General features: G+C 43.4%; 1 protein-coding gene across 1 annotated transcript in view; it reads right to left on the bottom strand.

Moving 5' to 3' along the window:
• Positions 1-19038, bottom strand: part of shank3a (SH3 and multiple ankyrin repeat domains 3a) — a gene marked incomplete at both ends in the record, with an annotated part of 140380 nt that overhangs the window by 1914 nt on the left and 119428 nt on the right. Inside the window, 10 exons of the mRNA XM_080027789.1 lie at positions 4870-6965; positions 7060-7589; positions 8322-8427; positions 8603-8730; positions 9094-9117; positions 9323-9403; positions 12777-12912; positions 13271-13395; positions 14595-14677; positions 17928-18003. Coding sequence (XP_079883915.1) covers positions 4870-6965; positions 7060-7589; positions 8322-8427; positions 8603-8730; positions 9094-9117; positions 9323-9403; positions 12777-12912; positions 13271-13395; positions 14595-14677; positions 17928-18003 — 3385 coding nt within the window. The remainder of the gene's footprint in view (positions 1-4869; positions 6966-7059; positions 7590-8321; positions 8428-8602; positions 8731-9093; positions 9118-9322; positions 9404-12776; positions 12913-13270; positions 13396-14594; positions 14678-17927; positions 18004-19038) is intronic.

The following is a 19038-nucleotide window of genomic DNA, read 5'->3' as shown; positions in this document are numbered from 1 at the left end:
CCTGCCCTCCTGGGCGCACAGTCAGTTCTAGACCAATCAGATCAGAGCAGCAGGGCGGAGCATGCAAGGTGAGCAGAGAGAGAGAGCAATGGGAGAGAATGTTAGCATCACTCCATGAGACGCAGCCTGCCAACCAGACTCATAGTCTGCTTCAGCCAACTCTGCTGTCTTTGGCAGGCCTTATGTGTTTGTACAGGTGGCCTTATGTGTATGTATGGCTGTGAGTTCAAGCATGCACACATGTATTTATGAGTGTGTGTATATGATGGTGTTATTGATGTATAAGCAAATGGCAAAGACAGCAGAGTAGGCCTCCACACTGGAAGGTCTGACCAGTGGGCTACATGAGAGAGAAATGAGCACACTACTCACATATCAAACACTGCACAAACAAAAATCAAAACAAAAACAAAGGCTGGCACATGTCCCTTGACGCTTATGTACTTAGGCTGAAATGATGTGGATTATAACAACTAATTTTTTTTTTGACAAACACGTGCTGCACTGTATGTAACACGTGTGTGCATGTGGGTTTTCTGATCAAGAAAACAGAAATGTCAAAATTGTCTGTTTTTATTTTCCTAAATCTTTTATATGGTTTTAAGAAACCTACAGCGTCCAATAAGCAAGACAGTAAGGGGCCATGGCCCTCCTCAACACAATCACTGAAAAAAAAAAAAAAAAAAATGTAAATAACATGAACAGAAAACCAAAGAGAACAACTGAAATAAAATGAGAACCACAGGTTTTCTTAACCGCCCAAAACTATGATACACAGCATGTGAACATGGTGGATACAAGAGAGACATGATACAGCAGCATGTGTGGTATTTGAAGTGGTTTAAATGGGGCACACAGTGGTTGGGGTTATGTGATTAACATTAGTAACATTACGATTAGGATGCTGGGATGCCATTGCTGTATGTGAAATGCTCTAGAAGTGAAGGGAAATAAATGCAGAGGCAGAGAGAGAGAGAGAAATAATGGTGTGCATGATCATCTTTGCCATAGCCGAGGGCAATCAAGTGTCAGGATGGAGAGGGTAGGGTGGCTTTGATTGCATAATCTCAGAAGAGGCTAATTAGAAGAAGTGCTACATGATATGTTGTAAGTTTGGTATCATGGTCAATGTTCCATCCAGGAATCATGATTTTGTTGATGTTCAAATCAATGACTGATGGCTTAATTCAACATGATGTCACGTGGTGACTTTAGATTTATTTTTTGGTCACATAGGCGAGCAGTGTCTTCAGCAATATGGATGGCTGAGCTTTTCAAGCTAAAATATTTTGATATTTAACAGAGTTCTATTACTAAGAAAAGTACAATACTGATAAAAGGATGGAACTGCAAAACATGCTTAACAGGCTTTTATAAAATAGATTAGTTGATGCTTGCACAATTGGTTTAATTTCTAAAGAAAGTGATGCTCTAAATATGACATTGCTGCATTTATTGAGATACTGGAGGTATCCAAGATGTCCTGAAAGAACAACAAGAAGTAACTGCGGACTTCTGTTGACCCCAAACTCAAACTGCAATGTTACTCCGATGTCAATGACAGCCATTACGGTAAAAAGTCCTGCCAAGCCCTGATGTCACGTTAGATAGCCATGTATCAAAGCTGACTGTTGGGTGATGAAGAAAGGAGAGAAGCAAGGATATAAAAACTAACTGAATCGGAAGAGTGCTTGCCATACTATAAATGAATGATTCTGCTGAACAAAACATTCAAATTAACAACAGTCCACTCTGTTTGTTGAGTCGACATCATTGGAAATGAGGGTCACCCCTCAATGATCTCTTGAGTATAAATAAAGGTTGAATGAATGGACTGTATACATTTGGACTAAAACTGCAATAAAAACCCCATACACAAATTGTGCTTCAAATATCAGATGGTAACCACGCTCAGGCAGGTCATTTTACACCTGATTCAAGTCAAATCCTAAGTAGATCTTAAGACAAGGCAATTACTCCATGTGGCCCTCAGAACATTTGATAAGGCCAGGAATGTGTGGAAATCTAATAATTGACATGGCTTAACGCTAAGATCACAAGGGGATGGTTTTAACATGACACACCATTATTGTACAGTCCAAATACTTCTGAAAATACATCCTTAAAACGTTGAGGTCATCACTGATATAACGGCAGGATGAGGAGCGGTGATAAGGACACAACAGTTTCTAATCTTATCAAATTTATATCAGTGATGGCTGCAACGAGCTGTGAATGTAAGGATGTATTATGCATTATTTGAACAAGGATTCTGGGAAAAAAGCAGAAAGGGTGTGTGTGTGTGGGCGTGTGTGTGTGTGTATGTGTGAGAGAGAGGAGAGAGACGCTTTCAGGAACTGCATGCCTCCAAGCCCTGTTACCTTGTTTGCACCAACAGATACAGTGCCTTGCAAAAGTATTCATACCCCCTGAACTTTTCTAGCCTGGCTCTGCCCGCCTACCTACTTCCGCTCAATTTTCATTTCACTTCAGTAGTCAGTCTGGGTGTGCGGTGTATTCATGGGTTCCTGCTCAGGCAGATTTCTGCTGGTTCAATCAGCGAACAGAGCGAGTGGCTGAGAACAATGACGTCGAAGTCGCGCTCCAGTTTCAGTTGAATGCTGCGTTCCTTTACTCTCGGGAATCGGAAATTTCCGACTTTGTAGTTCCGAGTTCCGACCTGTCTGTGTTCCAGTGCATCTGCTCGGGAAAGTATGGACGCCTACAACCTTTCTCATCCAAATAACTAAACGTTAGGCTCTAGCAAGTTACCGTTGCCAGGTACGGTAGATCCATTGACTACAATATGTAGTGAAGTCGGAAATTTCCGAGTTCCCTGTACAACTGAAACGCACCGCCAGAAGCCGGCTCATGACATACGTCTGACCAAACGTGATGCGATTGGTTGGCTAATCCAGAGTGGCACTGGGCAGATCCAATAGTTTTAAACTTCAAAAGACACCCGCCTCCAAGTGTGTGAACGTTTGCCAATTACAGCACTTCCAGACCTTCTGTACAAATGAAATTAAGTACGATGGTCTGGTAGCACCAGACTAGAACTTTTCCACATTTTGTTAAATTACAACCACACAGGTTAATTTATTATATTGGGATTTTATGTCATACAGCCAGATCTACAATTGAATGGTTTAGATCAAAGCATAGTCATGTGTTAGAATGGCCCAGTCAAAGTCCAGACCTAAATACAATTGAGAATATCTGGAAAGACTTGAAAATTGCTGTTCACAGACGCTTTCCATCCAACCTGACGCAGAATCTGAAGCTCGAGCTATTTTGCAAAGAAGAATGGGCAAAAATGTCAGTCTCTAGATGGGCAAAGCTGGCGGAGACATACTCCAATAGACTTGCAGCTGTTATTGCAGTGATAGGTGGTTCTACAATGTATTGACTCAGGGAGGCTGAATACTTATGCACGCCACATTTTTCAGTTTTTTATTTATAAAAAAAATTGTAAAACATATTTCATTTTCATTCCACTTCACAATTGTGCGTCACTTTGTGTTGGTCTATCACATACATACAATCCCAATATAATAAATTAACCTGTGTGGTTGTAATTTAACAAAATGTGGAAAAGTTCAGGGGGTATGAATACTTTTGCAAGGCACTGTAATTTACAACACCTGCCCATCCGCTCGCAAGCACACATACATGCACGCACACACATGCATGCACGCGCACACACACACACACACACACACACACACACACACACACACACACACACACACACACACACACACACACACACACACACAAATTGCTTAACTCTAACCTATTGACGACTACTGTCTACTGTATATACTTAATAAGAGGAGGCCGAGGAGTACAGCTGTAACTATGGAAACTCGGAGCAGTTTAGACCCCAGACCAAAGCCATCAATTGTAGTGCGACTGTATATCTAAAAAAATAAATAAAAAATCTTGAAAACAAAGCACTATGGTCTAATGTTTTATCTAATTTATAAAACTGATTATATTTATGAAATATCCTGTGAGTGAAGAAACTAGGTGATGCAAACAAGGTAACAAATCATTTTGAAAAGAAAATAGATGAAAGAAAACATAGAAAAGGATTGTGCTCTTTTAATGGGATTAGTTGATAGGCTTGTTAGGGAAAAAAAGCTTAATTTTACCCTAGGGGCTATAACCTTAAGGTTTACTCTGGTCGGTGTCCTCACATCTGCAGAAATATAAAGGACTTTATTGTACTGATGGTGTGAAAAAAGGATCCAATAGATAATAGAGAAAAAACAGCAGTGTGCATCAGATGCTTCAGTTAACCCTGGTTGCTTCTTTAACATACTTCCTTACAACTAGTAGACAAGGTATAATATAATACATATTAACTATGTTGTTACTGTACATTAACACAGACATCGTAAGGCAAGCTAATTCCAGCATTGTTGGTAGGATCTGATCTCATAATCACTTACCATCACAGTGAACTAGCTAAAATATGTATTCAATTGCACATCAAAAGCACATCATGCACAGAAAGAACACTTAAAACAACTTTCTTTGACTCAGACTCTAGGTATTCCTCTTTCTAGAAAAGATCTGTGTCAAATTTCAGACTAAAATAAACAAATAAATAAATTGTAATTAAATATGTTTGCTTTTAAATACTTAATCACACCCTGTCTCTTCCAATTGGCTTGTAACTGCAAAAAGCAAAATGGACACCTGTCAAGTATGTAATTTCAACCTATTGAGGACCATTCTCTCTGAGGCTAGGTACTGGAATTGTTTAAATTTGCTAACCCTGATGTCTCTGCCACCATACTTTTAAAATAAACTCAGGGGTAAATACAGTTTCAGGGTACATTTTACTGCCTATTTTCTTACCTTGCACCTGCCACAGGAGACTTCCTCCCAGGGTCAAATGCTGCTCCCATTGGCTCCTCTCCCAATGACCTAGTGTCTTTATTTAGCTGCTGTAGTCGTGAACTCAGTTCCCCCATAACAGATGGTTTGGCTCCCTCATCTGCACCCAGCCCTAATCCCAGCCCACCAAGATTGCCCAAACTCCCAATACCTAGCCCCACCCCCGGCCCCCGTGGCTCCACAGGGTCCCCCCACAGCTTAGACCTCCGCTGGAAGAGGTAGCGTGGCTTGGTGGAGGCTAGTCCACTCACTGAGGCTGAACCACCTGAGGGCAGCCCAGCTCCTCCGGCCGCAGCAGCAGCCAAGGCAGCAGCCTGTTGCTGTGATAGCAGCTCGCTGTCAGAGCTCTGCTTCAGCAGAGGGTCCCTGAAGGTGACGGGGCCTTTACCGCTTCCTATGTGGGACTTGAGTCGAGGCTTAGGAGGCACTGGCGGCTTGTCGAGCACAAAAGTCTGCCCGTCGGCATAGGAGGTGTGCGTGGTGTGAGTGTCGGCCGGCTCGCCGCTCTCTGAGGACAGGGTGGACATGCTGGATACCGTGGAGACGGTGCTGGTGGTTTCCAGATGGAGGTCTCGCTCTCTGTCGCTGGAGCTGCGCGTGTCAGCCTCCTCCACGCCTGAGTCAGCCGCAGAGCCAGATTCGCCCAGCACTGGGCGCTCCAGAGGGTCAGAGGGCTTCCCTGAGACAGCTGATGCACTGGCTGGAGGCTGGGGCTGGGAGGGCTGGGGAGCTTGTAGAGGCTGGGTCTGCGTGGGTGTCACAGTTGGGGTTGTTGGGGTCGAGGGAGTCTGAGGTGTTGGTGTTGGGGTAGTGGGAGAGGACACAGGTTTAATCGGGGACACTAGCGTTCCCTGTGCCTGTGCCAGCAGCAGCCCATTAGCAAACTCATCTGGTGGCGGAACAAACCCGATCCTACGTAGCTCCTCTCTTGTTTCCTCATCACTTGAGGTCAACATGGCGGGGGGCAGGGTCACTGTGTACGGATCCACATCTTCCTCAGAGCTTCCCTGAGCCAGACTCTTCTCCTGGGCTGGACTGGCAGAATGCTGCGTTTGAGGCTGGGCCTGGCCCGGGGAGACAGTGGGACTGGGGGATTTGGCTTGTGGACTTGGAGATTTGCTGCTGGGCTCCTTGGACGTTTGGGCTGGTGTCTTCTCTAGTTCTGAACCCACTGTGACAGCCTGGCCATTACTGGTAGCATGCACCATCATTTGCCCCGCTGTCTTCTGCTGAGATGTATCCACAATGCTGATCAACATACTTTTTTTATCCTCTAGTCTCTTTTCCTCCTTCCTCTCCTCTACTCTGGCCTCCATCTCCTGTCGGAATGAAACAGGTGATGGTGATGTGGCCCACTGTGGTTTGGTGGGCTGGGGAACTAAAATCGATGCAGGGCAGGGTCCAATTCCATACCCTGCCGCCTTGCCGCTTTTAGGTGAGAAAGGGGGAGATGCGCTAGCATCTTTGGTCTGAGAGTCAACGAACATTACGCCCTGGCCTGCCCGCTCCTGTTTAGTCCTAGGCTCTGGGCTGCTAGTTGGGGACTGGGAGGTCAGTGCCCTTTCCCTTGCGGCCAGCGCAAGAGCCAGTGGAGAGTTGGGGTCCAGTGGCTTTCCTGTTAACGGATGGATAAAGGTGGTCCCACTGGGAAAGGGGTTCAGGGCCAAAGCAGGTGGGGGCAGCTGTCCCAGCTCTCGAGTTAGCAAGCGTTCATCGACGGAGTGAGACTGAGTGAGAGGGGAGTCAGAGCTGGTGGGAGACGTCCCCTCCATGGTCCCAACAGAAAGGAAGACAGTGGATTTCCTCCGCTCTTCTAGGCGACGCTCACGGTCTTTCACTGCCCCAGCGATCGCAGCAGCGAAGGGGCCCTTACCCTGAAGCAGCATCTCTCCCTGGGCACGCAGACGCTCTCTCTCAGCCAACAGATGGTGCTGGTAGTAGTCTGCACGGCTGGTGTGTGTGTGCCCATGGGTATGTGGGTAGCGTCCTGAGGGTGAGCTTTCTCTAGAGTGGGCAGCAGCTAAGGCTAAGCTAGCTTTTTCTTGTGCGTCTTCCACCTGCAGTAATACAAAGAAAGAAACAGAGTCGTTTGTCACTTAAGTGCAAACAACAATACAAATCCGAAAGGCCACATACGACATGCCAACCTACCTGTAGCTGTTTCACCAGAGGACTTTTCTTCCTTTGTGGCTTGGTGGGTGTGTATAGTCCAATGCTAAATTGACCCACGTTAGCATACGGGTTGTCAATAATCCGACCCTTCCTTTTGATTCGTTCGGGTGGAGTAGCAGCAGAGGGACGGGGTATTTCAGTCGGTTCTACGGGTAGATGGGAAGAGTCTTGAAGGATGATCATCGAGCGCGCTTTCTTCTGTCTCTCGAGGTGAGTGGCCTGCCGATGGGCGGCCTCGTAAGGCAGGTCCAGGGAGGAGGGCTTGAAGCTGGAGCGTCCCCCGGGCTCGTGGCCCTGACTCTGGGTCCTGGATGGGGGAGGAGGGGGGCAGAAGGCTGGAGGAGGGCCAGTGTCTAGGTAGTAGGAGGGGGGAGGAGGAGGGGCCATCTGTGGAGGCGGAGGGATGGGGTGGGGCTGCGAGTGGTCTCGAAGGGTGTCTGTCATGGAGGAACTGCGGGGAAACCTGTGTTCGCCTGCAAGGGCAGACAGCCGATCCTCCTCAGTGGCACCTGGTGAGGGAGAGGAGAGCACAGATCACCCGGTGACGAGGAGTAAGCTCACAAAGAAGGACCACTTTATAACCAGTCTAGCACTCCAAACATGCTGCTTCATGAAAAATACAATGTAATGCATCCATCTCACTTACATCTCAGTTAATGTGGATCAGGAGTCTCAAATTCAGCGATGCAATATTTGAACAAAACACGGAACTAACTATTTTTGAATTATCCAACAATTAGGTCGACATTTGTTCAATGAGTGAACTTGAATTTTATTTTTTTATTTTTTTAATAATACAGAGAGTATTAATAATGTATGTGTATAATGTATCTACTTTTTAAATAGGCTCCCTACTTGAACATCTTCTCTCCAACTCTGTTTTTCTGTGAATATCCAATAAGTACACCTACACATTTTGAACATCAAATGCAATGTAAATATTTTGCAACCATGTTAACATTTTGTAATATGTCAAGGTTTGATAGAAAGGAGTTTAATTTGGTGCAAATACGAACTTTCACTATATTTGATGAGGATGCAGCACCATCCTCAGCATTATTTTGTATTATTGTGCTGCTGTCTAGACGTGATTATTTTTGGGTGTAGTGACGCAATCTATGAACATCTATCTTTATTGATCTAATCTCTACATGTCAATACACTACCTATAATCATACTGTACATAAGATACACTATCATTCACCTGATTTGTATATGTACAGGATGGGTGCTTGTTTTACCAAAAGACTTGGTCCTTGACATCCCCCTTTGTAGTGGTATGTGACCCCTCTCAATTCCTGGGTGAAGACCTCCGTGTAACGTCATCCCTTGCCTCTCAAACAGTGACTGCAGCAGAACAAAAAAGAGAATTAGCTGTGATGACTGAGGGCATTCAAAGCAATTCAGTACAACTAAGTAACTATGTGTTTATACAGAAAAAAACTGAACTGTGAGTGTCAGACTGAGTTCATATGGTGGCATATGCTGTCTGTCAGTGTGCCGTGTGTGTAGGTGCACTCACACTGATCTCTGCTGGTGTTATTCTCCTGCTGGTAGGCCGTTGTTTGACAGTGGCTGCTCTGTAATCTGCCTCTGTGGGCTGAGAACGCAATATAGACTCCTGGGATGCCAACATCTCATCTAATCTCTCTGTTGAGAAGGAAATGAGACATAACTAAATACTGAGAGATAAGACCAGGGGAAATGTAGTCTCATCATTTCTGACACTGCTAATACAAATTAAACTGTGATAAAAAAGGCATCTCCAAAATGCAGTACTGATGTGAGGTCATACTCATTCACAATGTCTCAATACAAGGTCACTGTTTTTATCCTGACTACTAGGGAGTGCACAACAAGAATTGAAAGAGATAGAGAAGCAGAGAAAGAGACAGCAAGTGAAGAAAGAGTGCACATGTTTTTCTGCAAGTGTTCTGTACTTTTACTTTAAATCAACACCGCTGTGTGACAAAATGAACTCTATGACGTGCAGAGAGGTGAGGGCAGACTCACCTCCTCTTCTTCTCCGAGCAGAGGCTTGGTGGGGAAAAAGAGTGCGTCAGCAGAGGAGGGGGAAAATGACAAGAACAAAGCCGACAGAAGTGACTTTTCCAAAAAGTTAAGGAGACACACCACCAAGTTTTAAAAGACAAAGACAAGCAGAAATGTGACAGAAAAGAAGGGAGAAAGAGAGAGAGAGTGTGGAATTTGCAGCTAAAATCAGCTACTCTCTGGCACTCACCCAGTTCTTCCAGCTCTGCGGTCATGGACTTGGAGCGCAGTGTCAGGGTGGTGCTGGGAGCTCTCTTGGGCGGCGGGGGAGCTGTGGAGAAAAGGCAGGGTGTTGAGGATGAACTTGAGGGGGAGGATGAAAGTCCTTTGGCTTTGCGGCTGAGTGCCCTCCTGGCATCCCCAAGACGGCCAGCCCATCCCTGCGTCTTCACCGATTTGATCCGGTCCAATTCAGACGAACTGGATGCCTCGCACTTAGTCAAGACCTTGTTTAGGCTACGGTTGTTGGAACCCAACCTCTTCATTTTTCTGCTCTCTGTTGGTCCGATTTGGTTTGAAAAAAAGCACTCGTCAAGTCTATCTGCAAGACCTTTTTTTTCTTCAGTTTTTTAGTCTTTGTGCTGCAAGAGCTCCTTTCTGTCGAGGAGCCCAGAGGCAGTAAATGTACAGCTCAGTCCTCTCTGTAACATCACTTGCTTTCTGAATCCTCCCGTTAAAAAACAGATAACAACAGCATTTGTCTGCCACAATAGGCAAAATTAGTAAAAAAAGGGCGGCAACGAGAGGGAGAAAGTCGTCCATCTTACTTTTAATAAGCTGTCTGTTGTGAATTTAAGCAGGTGCGCATCAGACAGAAATGCACTGGCTTACACACACATGCAATATCCTCCCTCATTCAGGACCACATGTAGATACACAGAGAGAACTCCCTGAGGAAGGATATCATGACATGTGGGCTGAGAGACGAATTGATGACATTTAATTCAACAGCTAAAGAAAATGATGCGCTGCAGACTTTAAACACCAAAGCCCATGGAATCCTCCCAATCCAACTACACACACACACACACACACACACACACACACACACACACACACACACACACACACACACACACACACACAAGGCAACAAAAGCTGCTATCGGCCCACTCAAAGAGGTACAACCATACCAATCTACCAAATGTTAGCTCCGAATGCAAACTACAGAGTTACATGATCCCATGAAAGGCTCTTAAACAAGTTTCAATAAACACTGTTATTAACCAAAGCAAAAAATATTGTGGTCATGTATTTCAGCATGCTAAGTCTGCAGTAACAACATAATGCCCATGCAGTCGGACAGAGATTATAAACCGAAGTTTCTTACAGTGCCCCACGATACAATTACCTAACTCTATCTGTGATCAGCCAGCTAACACTCAATGCACCACCGTAGAGCGATAGATATCTCAATCCCACACATGCCGTATAGCGCCTTACTGGAGCCAAACCATCCTGCTAGTGTACATACGCCATCCTGGATACAGTCCATGCCAAACATCTTCCTTTCATCCAAAGCAGTCTGCACATTCTGGTAGAGTAGAGGAGAGTGGAGGTAGAGAGAGGAACAGAGACAGAGTCAGAGGGAGCGAGAGCTGCTTTTTTTTGCTGTAATGTAATGCTTAATTCAAACATGCAGTTCTAGTCACCATGGCAACGGTGGCAGTAGTGAGGCCTCGCATGGTGCAGAGAATGTGTGTTTTTGGATTTTGCGTTAGCGTGCAAGTGTGTGTGTGTGTGTGTCTGTGTATTTGAGCAAAGTTGCAACACAATATGCAGGGTAGGTCCCATTGGAGTGGAAGGGAATATAGAGCTTTGTTTGTGTGTGTGTGTGTGTGTGTGTGTGTGTGTGTGCGTGCGTGCGTGGGTGCGTGCATGTGTTTGTGTGTGTGTTAAACACAGCGTGGGAAAACATTTTATAAAAAAATTCTAAGTAAGAAAGAATCCAAGTTTCTCTAATCTCTGTATCACTAAACACACTTTTCAGCATTTGCACATGTCTGCCGCCCTTTCATTGTTTCAACCACTGTCTTGTCAATCTACCTCAGTCCATCTACCATCTCCAGCGTATCTGCCGCCACTCTTCAGCTTGGACACAAGCAGACATAAGGAGGCTTCGACAAAGGCACAGTCACATAAACCAAAAAAGGACAATAATCACTGAGGAAATCACACCCCAAATAAATCCAAATATGACTTCATACAGTATATTAATATAGATCCAATAAGTCCATCAACATGATAGTTTGACATAGCAGAAATGCTTTGATATGAAGAAAAAAAGATAGAACATTTAAGGATCTTCAGTTAAGTCTTTGTCAAGAAAATATTTAATTTTTCAGACTAGAATTAACCACGTCAAGTAAATACAAAAAGTTAAGTAGCTTGAAGAATGATGGCCAGTGTATAGAGAATGGTGTAGTTAAAGGAGACACGCATGAGGATTGATACAAAGAAAACAGGGTCGAGATAGACAGATGGAAGAAGAGAGAGAAAAAGAGGAAGAAATAAAGATGAGAGACTGTATGGCCCTGAGTAGCAGCATTTAGTTGAAGCAGTACTGTCCCAATGAAACTGGGTTAAACAATATTCGCAATAGAGGTACACCACCCTACCCTACACACGCATGCATGCACACACGCTTGAAGTGTACACTGTCCTGAGGTCATACTCTCAGCACTGTGTGGGAGTTGACTAAAGGCAAACTGTGGTTGACATGGAAACCACATGAATTTACAACACGGTAAACTATTAAAGGTCACATATTATGCTAAATGCACTTTTTAAATGTGTTCTAACATATCCATGGGTCCACGGTGTGCCTAGAGACTGCCAAAATATTTAAAAAAATAACAATCTCTCCTGTTCTCACTCTCTCCCTTTCTGAAACCCCCACCCCTCCCCCCAATATACTCCAGTCAGAATTTTCCCCTTTTCTGACCTCACAAACTGGAAAGCCAGAAGCTTCCACTGTGCAGCCCACACCCCTATTTCTTATTGGTCCACGGCCCTGACAGACAGAGGGCGAGGCGTATCTGGCTTCGCTTCCGGACAGGGGGCGGGGGCAGCTCAAAGATTGTATATTTACGAGGGGAGCTGCTGCTCTTTTTAAAAAATAGGCCATTGTGAGATTAGCTGAACATCAGCATAGTACAATAAATTATCTGAAAGTTTTTTTCAGCAAACAATTAAAGAAAAACGTATTAGGGACCACTAAGACCATATAATATGGTGTATAATAGTACCGAAAAGTGTATAATATGGGAGCTTTAAAAATCACTTTGACAATGGAAACACACATCTTCCAAACCAACTTATATATCTTTGTTACATTGCAGTTAATTGTCAAAAAAAACTGCCATGACATCCTATGAGAAATCATGTTAAATTAAGTGCCAAGCATAAAGCCCTATGAGCATACAAAATGCCTGAGCTTGACAAATGAAGCCATTACTATATAATTAGTGGAACATGTACAGTATTTCATATTTATTTAATGCTTATACGAACGCATACGTTTAATAGAAGTTGAGCCCTTAGTTCTTAGGAAAAGCCCATATACAAGGCAACATTTGACATGATTCCACATATCACATATAAATAGGATGGCAGAGGTACTGATCCCATTTGACGGTCTTTACCTTTCTTTCGGACAACTTCATCGGACTCAGGTTTGCGTTGTACAGAGACCACCTTCATCAGCAACCTGTTGCCCCCTTGCCGGATTAGGGACACCACCTGCTTATGGCCCACCTTCACTACATTTACCCCATTTACCTAAGAGAACATGCACACAAAGAAAGAATATGACAGAAGTGTAACCTTAAAGCTTCCATAATTCCTAAAGTGTGGTCAGTCGGGGAGATACTTTATGTAATCAAAGTTCAATACAATTATGCATAAAGCAGCCTCTCATTTGTGTTAAAAAAATTATACTTTATAAATCTTCATGTAGTGAATATTCACACACATTTCTAATAACCCTCTTTGCAGGCACGACAGAAAAACCACGTGGAACATCAACACACTCACCATACGGCAAAAAAAAGCAATTGTTCTTCTCTGTCATCACCATGTTCACCAATGAGATGAATACAGAGGAAGAAGAAGCAAGTGAAGGGTTGTCCTTTATTACCTCAATGAGAAAGTCTCCTGTCCTCAGTCCGGCCCTCCAGGCCACTCCCTCCACGTCCACAGACTCCAGGTATTGAAGGGCGGGGAACGCTGGGGTGGGGGAGAACTCTTCAATGGGCGTTTCAGCTGAAAAGAAAAACACAGAGAGGAAAAGCCGCCCAGAACAGCAAAGTGAAATCTCTAGCTTTCTATGTTTAATTTTTGTTTTAGCTCTAACTCAGAGCAACACAACAAGATTTCAGAAAATGTATTACATCACGCAAAGAATATTTAAAAAAACGATGGCGACTGGTGTAAAACTGCTGTATGTAGCCTATGACTTGACTGACTTGTTTTTCACAACACAATACGTTATGAATAACACACTTACACTCAAACAATACTTTGCTGGTCACTTTAACAATATTAATGATATTTTTGCAAACAGTCACTTGCGCACACCTGCTCAAGTGAATGTGCAAGGAAATGAGAAACATAAGCACACTTTGTCAAGTGAGTGCGCCACCACAAACTCCATTTAATCTTAGAGCAAATCCCACTAAATCACTGACACATGAGAGTTGTCAGAGGACCACTGAGTGAACTGCAGTGGGTTAGTGTGTGTGTGTGTGTGTGTGTGTGTGTGTGTGTGTGTGTGTGTGTGTGTGTGTGTGTGTGTGTGTGTGTGTGTTAGGGTACTGGGGAGTAAAAGACAGAGTGAGTAAAAGAGAGCGGGGTGAGCCAAGATCCATGTTAGTGAGTGATGGAGCAGTAAAGCACATTCAGACTCCCGGCAAGTTGCCTGAGATGGGTTGCCATAGCAACCAGCATGAGCAAGGGAGCTGGCACGTGCCTGAGTAAAATGGAATTTGTGGTGATGGAAATGAGCAGGGAGGCGATTCTGGTATGAAAACGATTGCTCATAAACATTTTGAAAGGATTATGACCAGTAAGGATGTGAAGGAGGAGGAGGAGGAGGAGAGAAGAGAAGATATAAAAAAAGACAGAGCAAAGATGAGAGAGATAAGAGAGGAGTGTGTCTCCACAAAAGCTGAACGCCATGTGTGGGGAACAGATGGGACAGCTAGCCGACAGCTCAGCCAAGGATGACGACACCAATGGGTCCACACACACACACATACACACACGCACACACAGACAGAAGCCTGGGTGCTTCTGAGTAACTGACTGTTTACCAAGGCTGCGTATTGTTGACTCTCACAGTAACAATACCGACTGAGTCGTACTCAGTGACTCAGATCAACAAACTACTTTTCCCACCAATAGGTTGAAAACAGATAGGGAGCGAATGTGAATGCTTCGGCTAAAGTGTATCTGTATCTCACCTTTGGCTCCTCGCAGGACAAAGCCAAACCCCTCGTTTTCTTTCTTCTGTAAAACAGCATTCTTCTCCTCTATGATATAGTCACTGTAAAGGAGAGAGCAGAGGGAGAGCAGGTATGAATCCAACACCATCCTCACACACACAAAGGAAGAAAGGCTAGAGGGCGGGCTGGATAGTGGAAAAGGTCGGTCGGAGCGAGGGATGACAGTAACACAGACACACTTGTATACTACTTACTATTATTAACCAATAAAGTTCAAAGCCAAGCAAGCAACCACCACTAAGGATTCTCAGGGTTTGTATCAGTACTTTGACACACACACACACACACACACACACACACACACACACACACACACACACACACACACACACACACACACACACACACACACACACACACACACACACACACACACACACACACACACACACACACACACACACACACACAGCGAGAGGCAGAGAGCAAGAATGAGTGTGAAAGAGTGAGCAGGAGAGAAAGAGACAGTCCTCAAGTATCTTTGGGATAAAGGGTGAATCAATCTTCTGGCTGATCCTTTCAGATGAGACTGCAGCCGAGGAGGGTGTGGAGGGCTTCCGCTAAAGAGGAGATGGCTCAGATGCAATACTATCCGACTAATGAAAGGGAATAGGCGGCAAAAGTAAGAGAGCAGTTCATCACTGCCTGATTTCCCTGAGTGTTGAGGGGGGCGGGGGGAGGCTGTAATATGGTGTTAACCTGTGCTGCTCTGCACACAATTTAATGCATTTTTTTTTGCAAACCAGACATCTCTGCCCAAAGCCTACGAGTCAAAACCATAGCAGAGTTAGTACGGCAGAACTTAGCAGCAAAGCAAATTTTTGAGGGCCTTCTTATCAAACTGACTGACTAGGAACGTTAAGGTAAGAGGTCAGTATGAGCTGTACTGGTTTAAATTGATATGTTTATGAGAGACAGAGATGTAAATGGCAGTGGTTTAGGGCCAAAATACATTTATGATCTGTTGATACCGTATGAACCAGGCCAGAGCTCTCAGGTCTTCTGGGACAGGTCTACTCTCGGTCCCCAGAGTTAGGACTAGACTTAAAGCCATTTGAAACATATCTTGGGCCGTATTCACAGAACATTTTAAGGCTAAGAGTAGGTCCTAACGTGCTGATTTAGGAGTAATTCTCAAAAATAAGGGGCGTTTCACTCCTAATTTAGGACTACTAACTTTTTAAGATAAGTGTAATTCACAAAGCATTTTAGCGCTAAAACTAGCTCCTAAATCTATGAAAAGCTAAAAGTCCTCGAGAGGACTCCTAAGTCACAAAGAGTAAATCACAGACAATCATTTGATGGTGTTTTGGAGAGATTTAATGCTAGTGAGCTTTATAAAAGGTACCTTAATAGCTGTAAGGGTTTAATGATCTTAGTAAAGCTATATTTAGAAAGTATAGACATATTTATATATATTATATTTATATAAAACAATATTTATTAAGTTCCTTTTCCTGCGGTTGCTTTGGGTTTACGATGCACAGAAAGTTACTGTTGGTGTCACGTTTGGGTTTAATTTCTTACTAGAGTAGGCCTACTGTATATGTGGCGCTTCGCAGCATCTCCTCCGTTCCACAGGTCCGCTACTGTATAGTTGCGCGTCTCGCCTTTTTCCTTCCGCATGCACTTCACGATTTCGCCGGCTGTTGTTTCTAAATTGTGAATTTCCAGGTTTGTCGCTGTCTGACTATTGCTGCATAGTCGCCGTTGATAGAAATACAGTGAGAGTGCATGGCGTGCAGCTGTTCAATGAGGATATTTTTTCTGATTCAAATCATTGTAAAATTTAAAATGAATAGGCCTATGTGGCGCTATTGTAGGTTAATTGTGAACGAAGGTGTGGGAAACCCTGCAGTATCTTGTTTTCATGTTAAATCAGTGTCACTTGTCATTAATTGTATATAAAAACTCTTTACTTTAATACAGCGACACGATATGGATATCTCCCACATTGTTTCTATCATAAATTCACTCTTAGGACTCATTCCCTCTCAGCCAATCACTGTGGGCATAGAAGGTATGAACATGACATCATTCATAGCAACAGGATCAACCACACCCTCTAGTCTTAGTTTAGGAGTCCCTCCCATTCCTTAGTAAAAGTTGGTCTTATCAGCTTTGTGAATAGGTTTTAAGAAATGACTCCTTACTAAGAACCTTTAGTGCTCCTTAGGAGTACTCTTAGCGCTAAGATAAAATGTTTTGTGAATACGGCCCCTGATCCAGAACAGTCAAATAGTAACAATGGAATAATAATAATAGCAATAATAGTTATAATAAAATACCATTAGTCTAAATACGCCTTCAGTGTAGATGACTGTAAACCCAATACCTCTCTAGGCTTTAAACATGATGCACATAAAAACAAAAACAACAAAAAATGGGGTTACTTGTATTTTGCAGTCTTTTCACACCACACTTTGCCTGCGGGGGACTGGTGCCAGTTTGCAGCCCGAACACCTTGGCAAAAGCCCAGCGTTGTGCAATATATTTTAATAATTTTTGGCATCATCATCCTATACCTTGCGACTGAGGCAGATGCAGAGGGCTAGTGTTCAGATTGCAACTGGACCGCAGTCCCCATTAGCTTTAAGTTACACTGCACTCTCCAGACTTACCAAGGGAACACAGAGCTCCTGCTGCTGGAGCCAGGTGAGCCATAACAAACCTTTCTGCAGGAGGGAGGTCAGAGGTTTGCTTTAACAAAGCATCAGCTCCTTAAAACTCTAATCTCAAAGCTGTAACCTGCTGATTGTATTTACAGTGACACCTTTAGAAAGTGCAATTTAACTTTCAGCTAACAAATCTGACTTTATACACAATAAATGCCAGCTGGAAACAGGGAAAGCAAAAAGGAAAGAAAGACATGAACTATGAGTAACAGAAAAAAAGAAAAATAGAAATTGCGCAGACTAAATGAGAATATCCTGGCAGAGCAAATCACACAATAACAAAGCGCAAAACTGTTGCCCCACACATACATGTAGAGTATGCGTATGTACAGTGCTCAGTCTACCACACATACAGACAAAAACTGTTAAAAAGACCGATGCAATACGGTTTTATGTGCATTTTACAGTTAGAACTAAGTGCAATGGCAGCCATATGCCTTTAGATGGCAGCAGCTCCATAGCATTCCCCAACACCTTCAGACATGGACTTAATAACCTCAGTTCATGTAATGAAGCGGTCTGTATCATGACATATAGTTTGTGCTGTACATTATACACTGTAACACATGGCCTGCACATTGCACTAGCATGCTAGCTAGTATAAGAGAGGCTGTACCTGTATGAGGTGAAGTTGTCGTAGGATCCCACAGTGTAGTGTCTAAACAGTCTCTTAGTGCGGTCCTCTCGAGTTTCTGTAAAACAAATTAAATACCTTAAACGTCTTATAAAATAATCCAGTGCCTCTGAGGGCCGCATTCAAATTCCCCCATTATATTGTTCGCTGACATTAAGGATTGAAAGCCTCTGTAAAGGCTCGTTAAAAATGAGAAATGCACTCAGGTTTGGATGACATTGCAAAAGTAAGTTTAAAAGACAATTTAGTCCTGTTATTGGTATTATGAGCAATCAAAATTTTAAAACAAAGCTATATAAATTGTGAAAAGTTGAGTTATCTATAACACTATGCCTTACACATGCAGAATGGTGAATAACAAATATTTGTAGTACTCAGTGCATTTACCCACACCTTATCCAAGGCTTAAACTCTGAGTGCAGTGCAGTGTCTAGAAAATAGGGGAGTGTTGTATTAGTGTAGCAGTTTGTCACAGAACTGAGCGAATAAGCTGAAACTAGAAACTTCAGAGGAATGCATTGATTATGGAGGATTAAGAAGAGACACCGTTTATTTGGGGGATTAGACTCAGTCCTGATATTGACTTTTCTTTTAAACAAATCCACAAAAAAAACAATATTTATAAGGTAGTTTCCGTCCCAGCTCTTAACTGTTAAATGTTAGTATAAAAATGTCAGCTTACATTTAGTTAGCACAGAGAGAAATTAGGCTACCACAGAGAAGTGAATATCATTAACATGGCTCATATGTTATAACCTAGAGTATAATTGTTCTGCTGTAATATGTGTTTGAAACATTAAAATAGTTGTTTTATTCTGCCTTAAATTTTATTTTAATTTTTTTACCGCAGAGAGGTGTGCACAAGAATGGGAACCCAAGTTGTGCTCAATTAATATTGCGTCTGTGCAGTACCTGTCAGCATATGGTTGGATTAATCCTGTGGGAGTGCTGAGAGAGATCAATGTCCTCTCCCCTTCCCAGTAATACACAATGCACCTCCACTAAACAGCAATCTGCTGACAACACACCCCAGGACCCTTTCAGCCCACATAGAAACTCTTAATTGGGCAACGCAGTGCGAGTCAGGGGGTCC

Source organism: Ammodytes marinus, assembly GCF_949987685.1.
Source record: "Ammodytes marinus genome assembly, chromosome: 5".
Taxonomy (NCBI): domain Eukaryota; kingdom Metazoa; phylum Chordata; class Actinopteri; order Uranoscopiformes; family Ammodytidae; genus Ammodytes; species Ammodytes marinus.
Note: the sequence above shows the minus strand (reverse complement) of the source record. Positions and strands in the feature narration are given on the sequence as shown.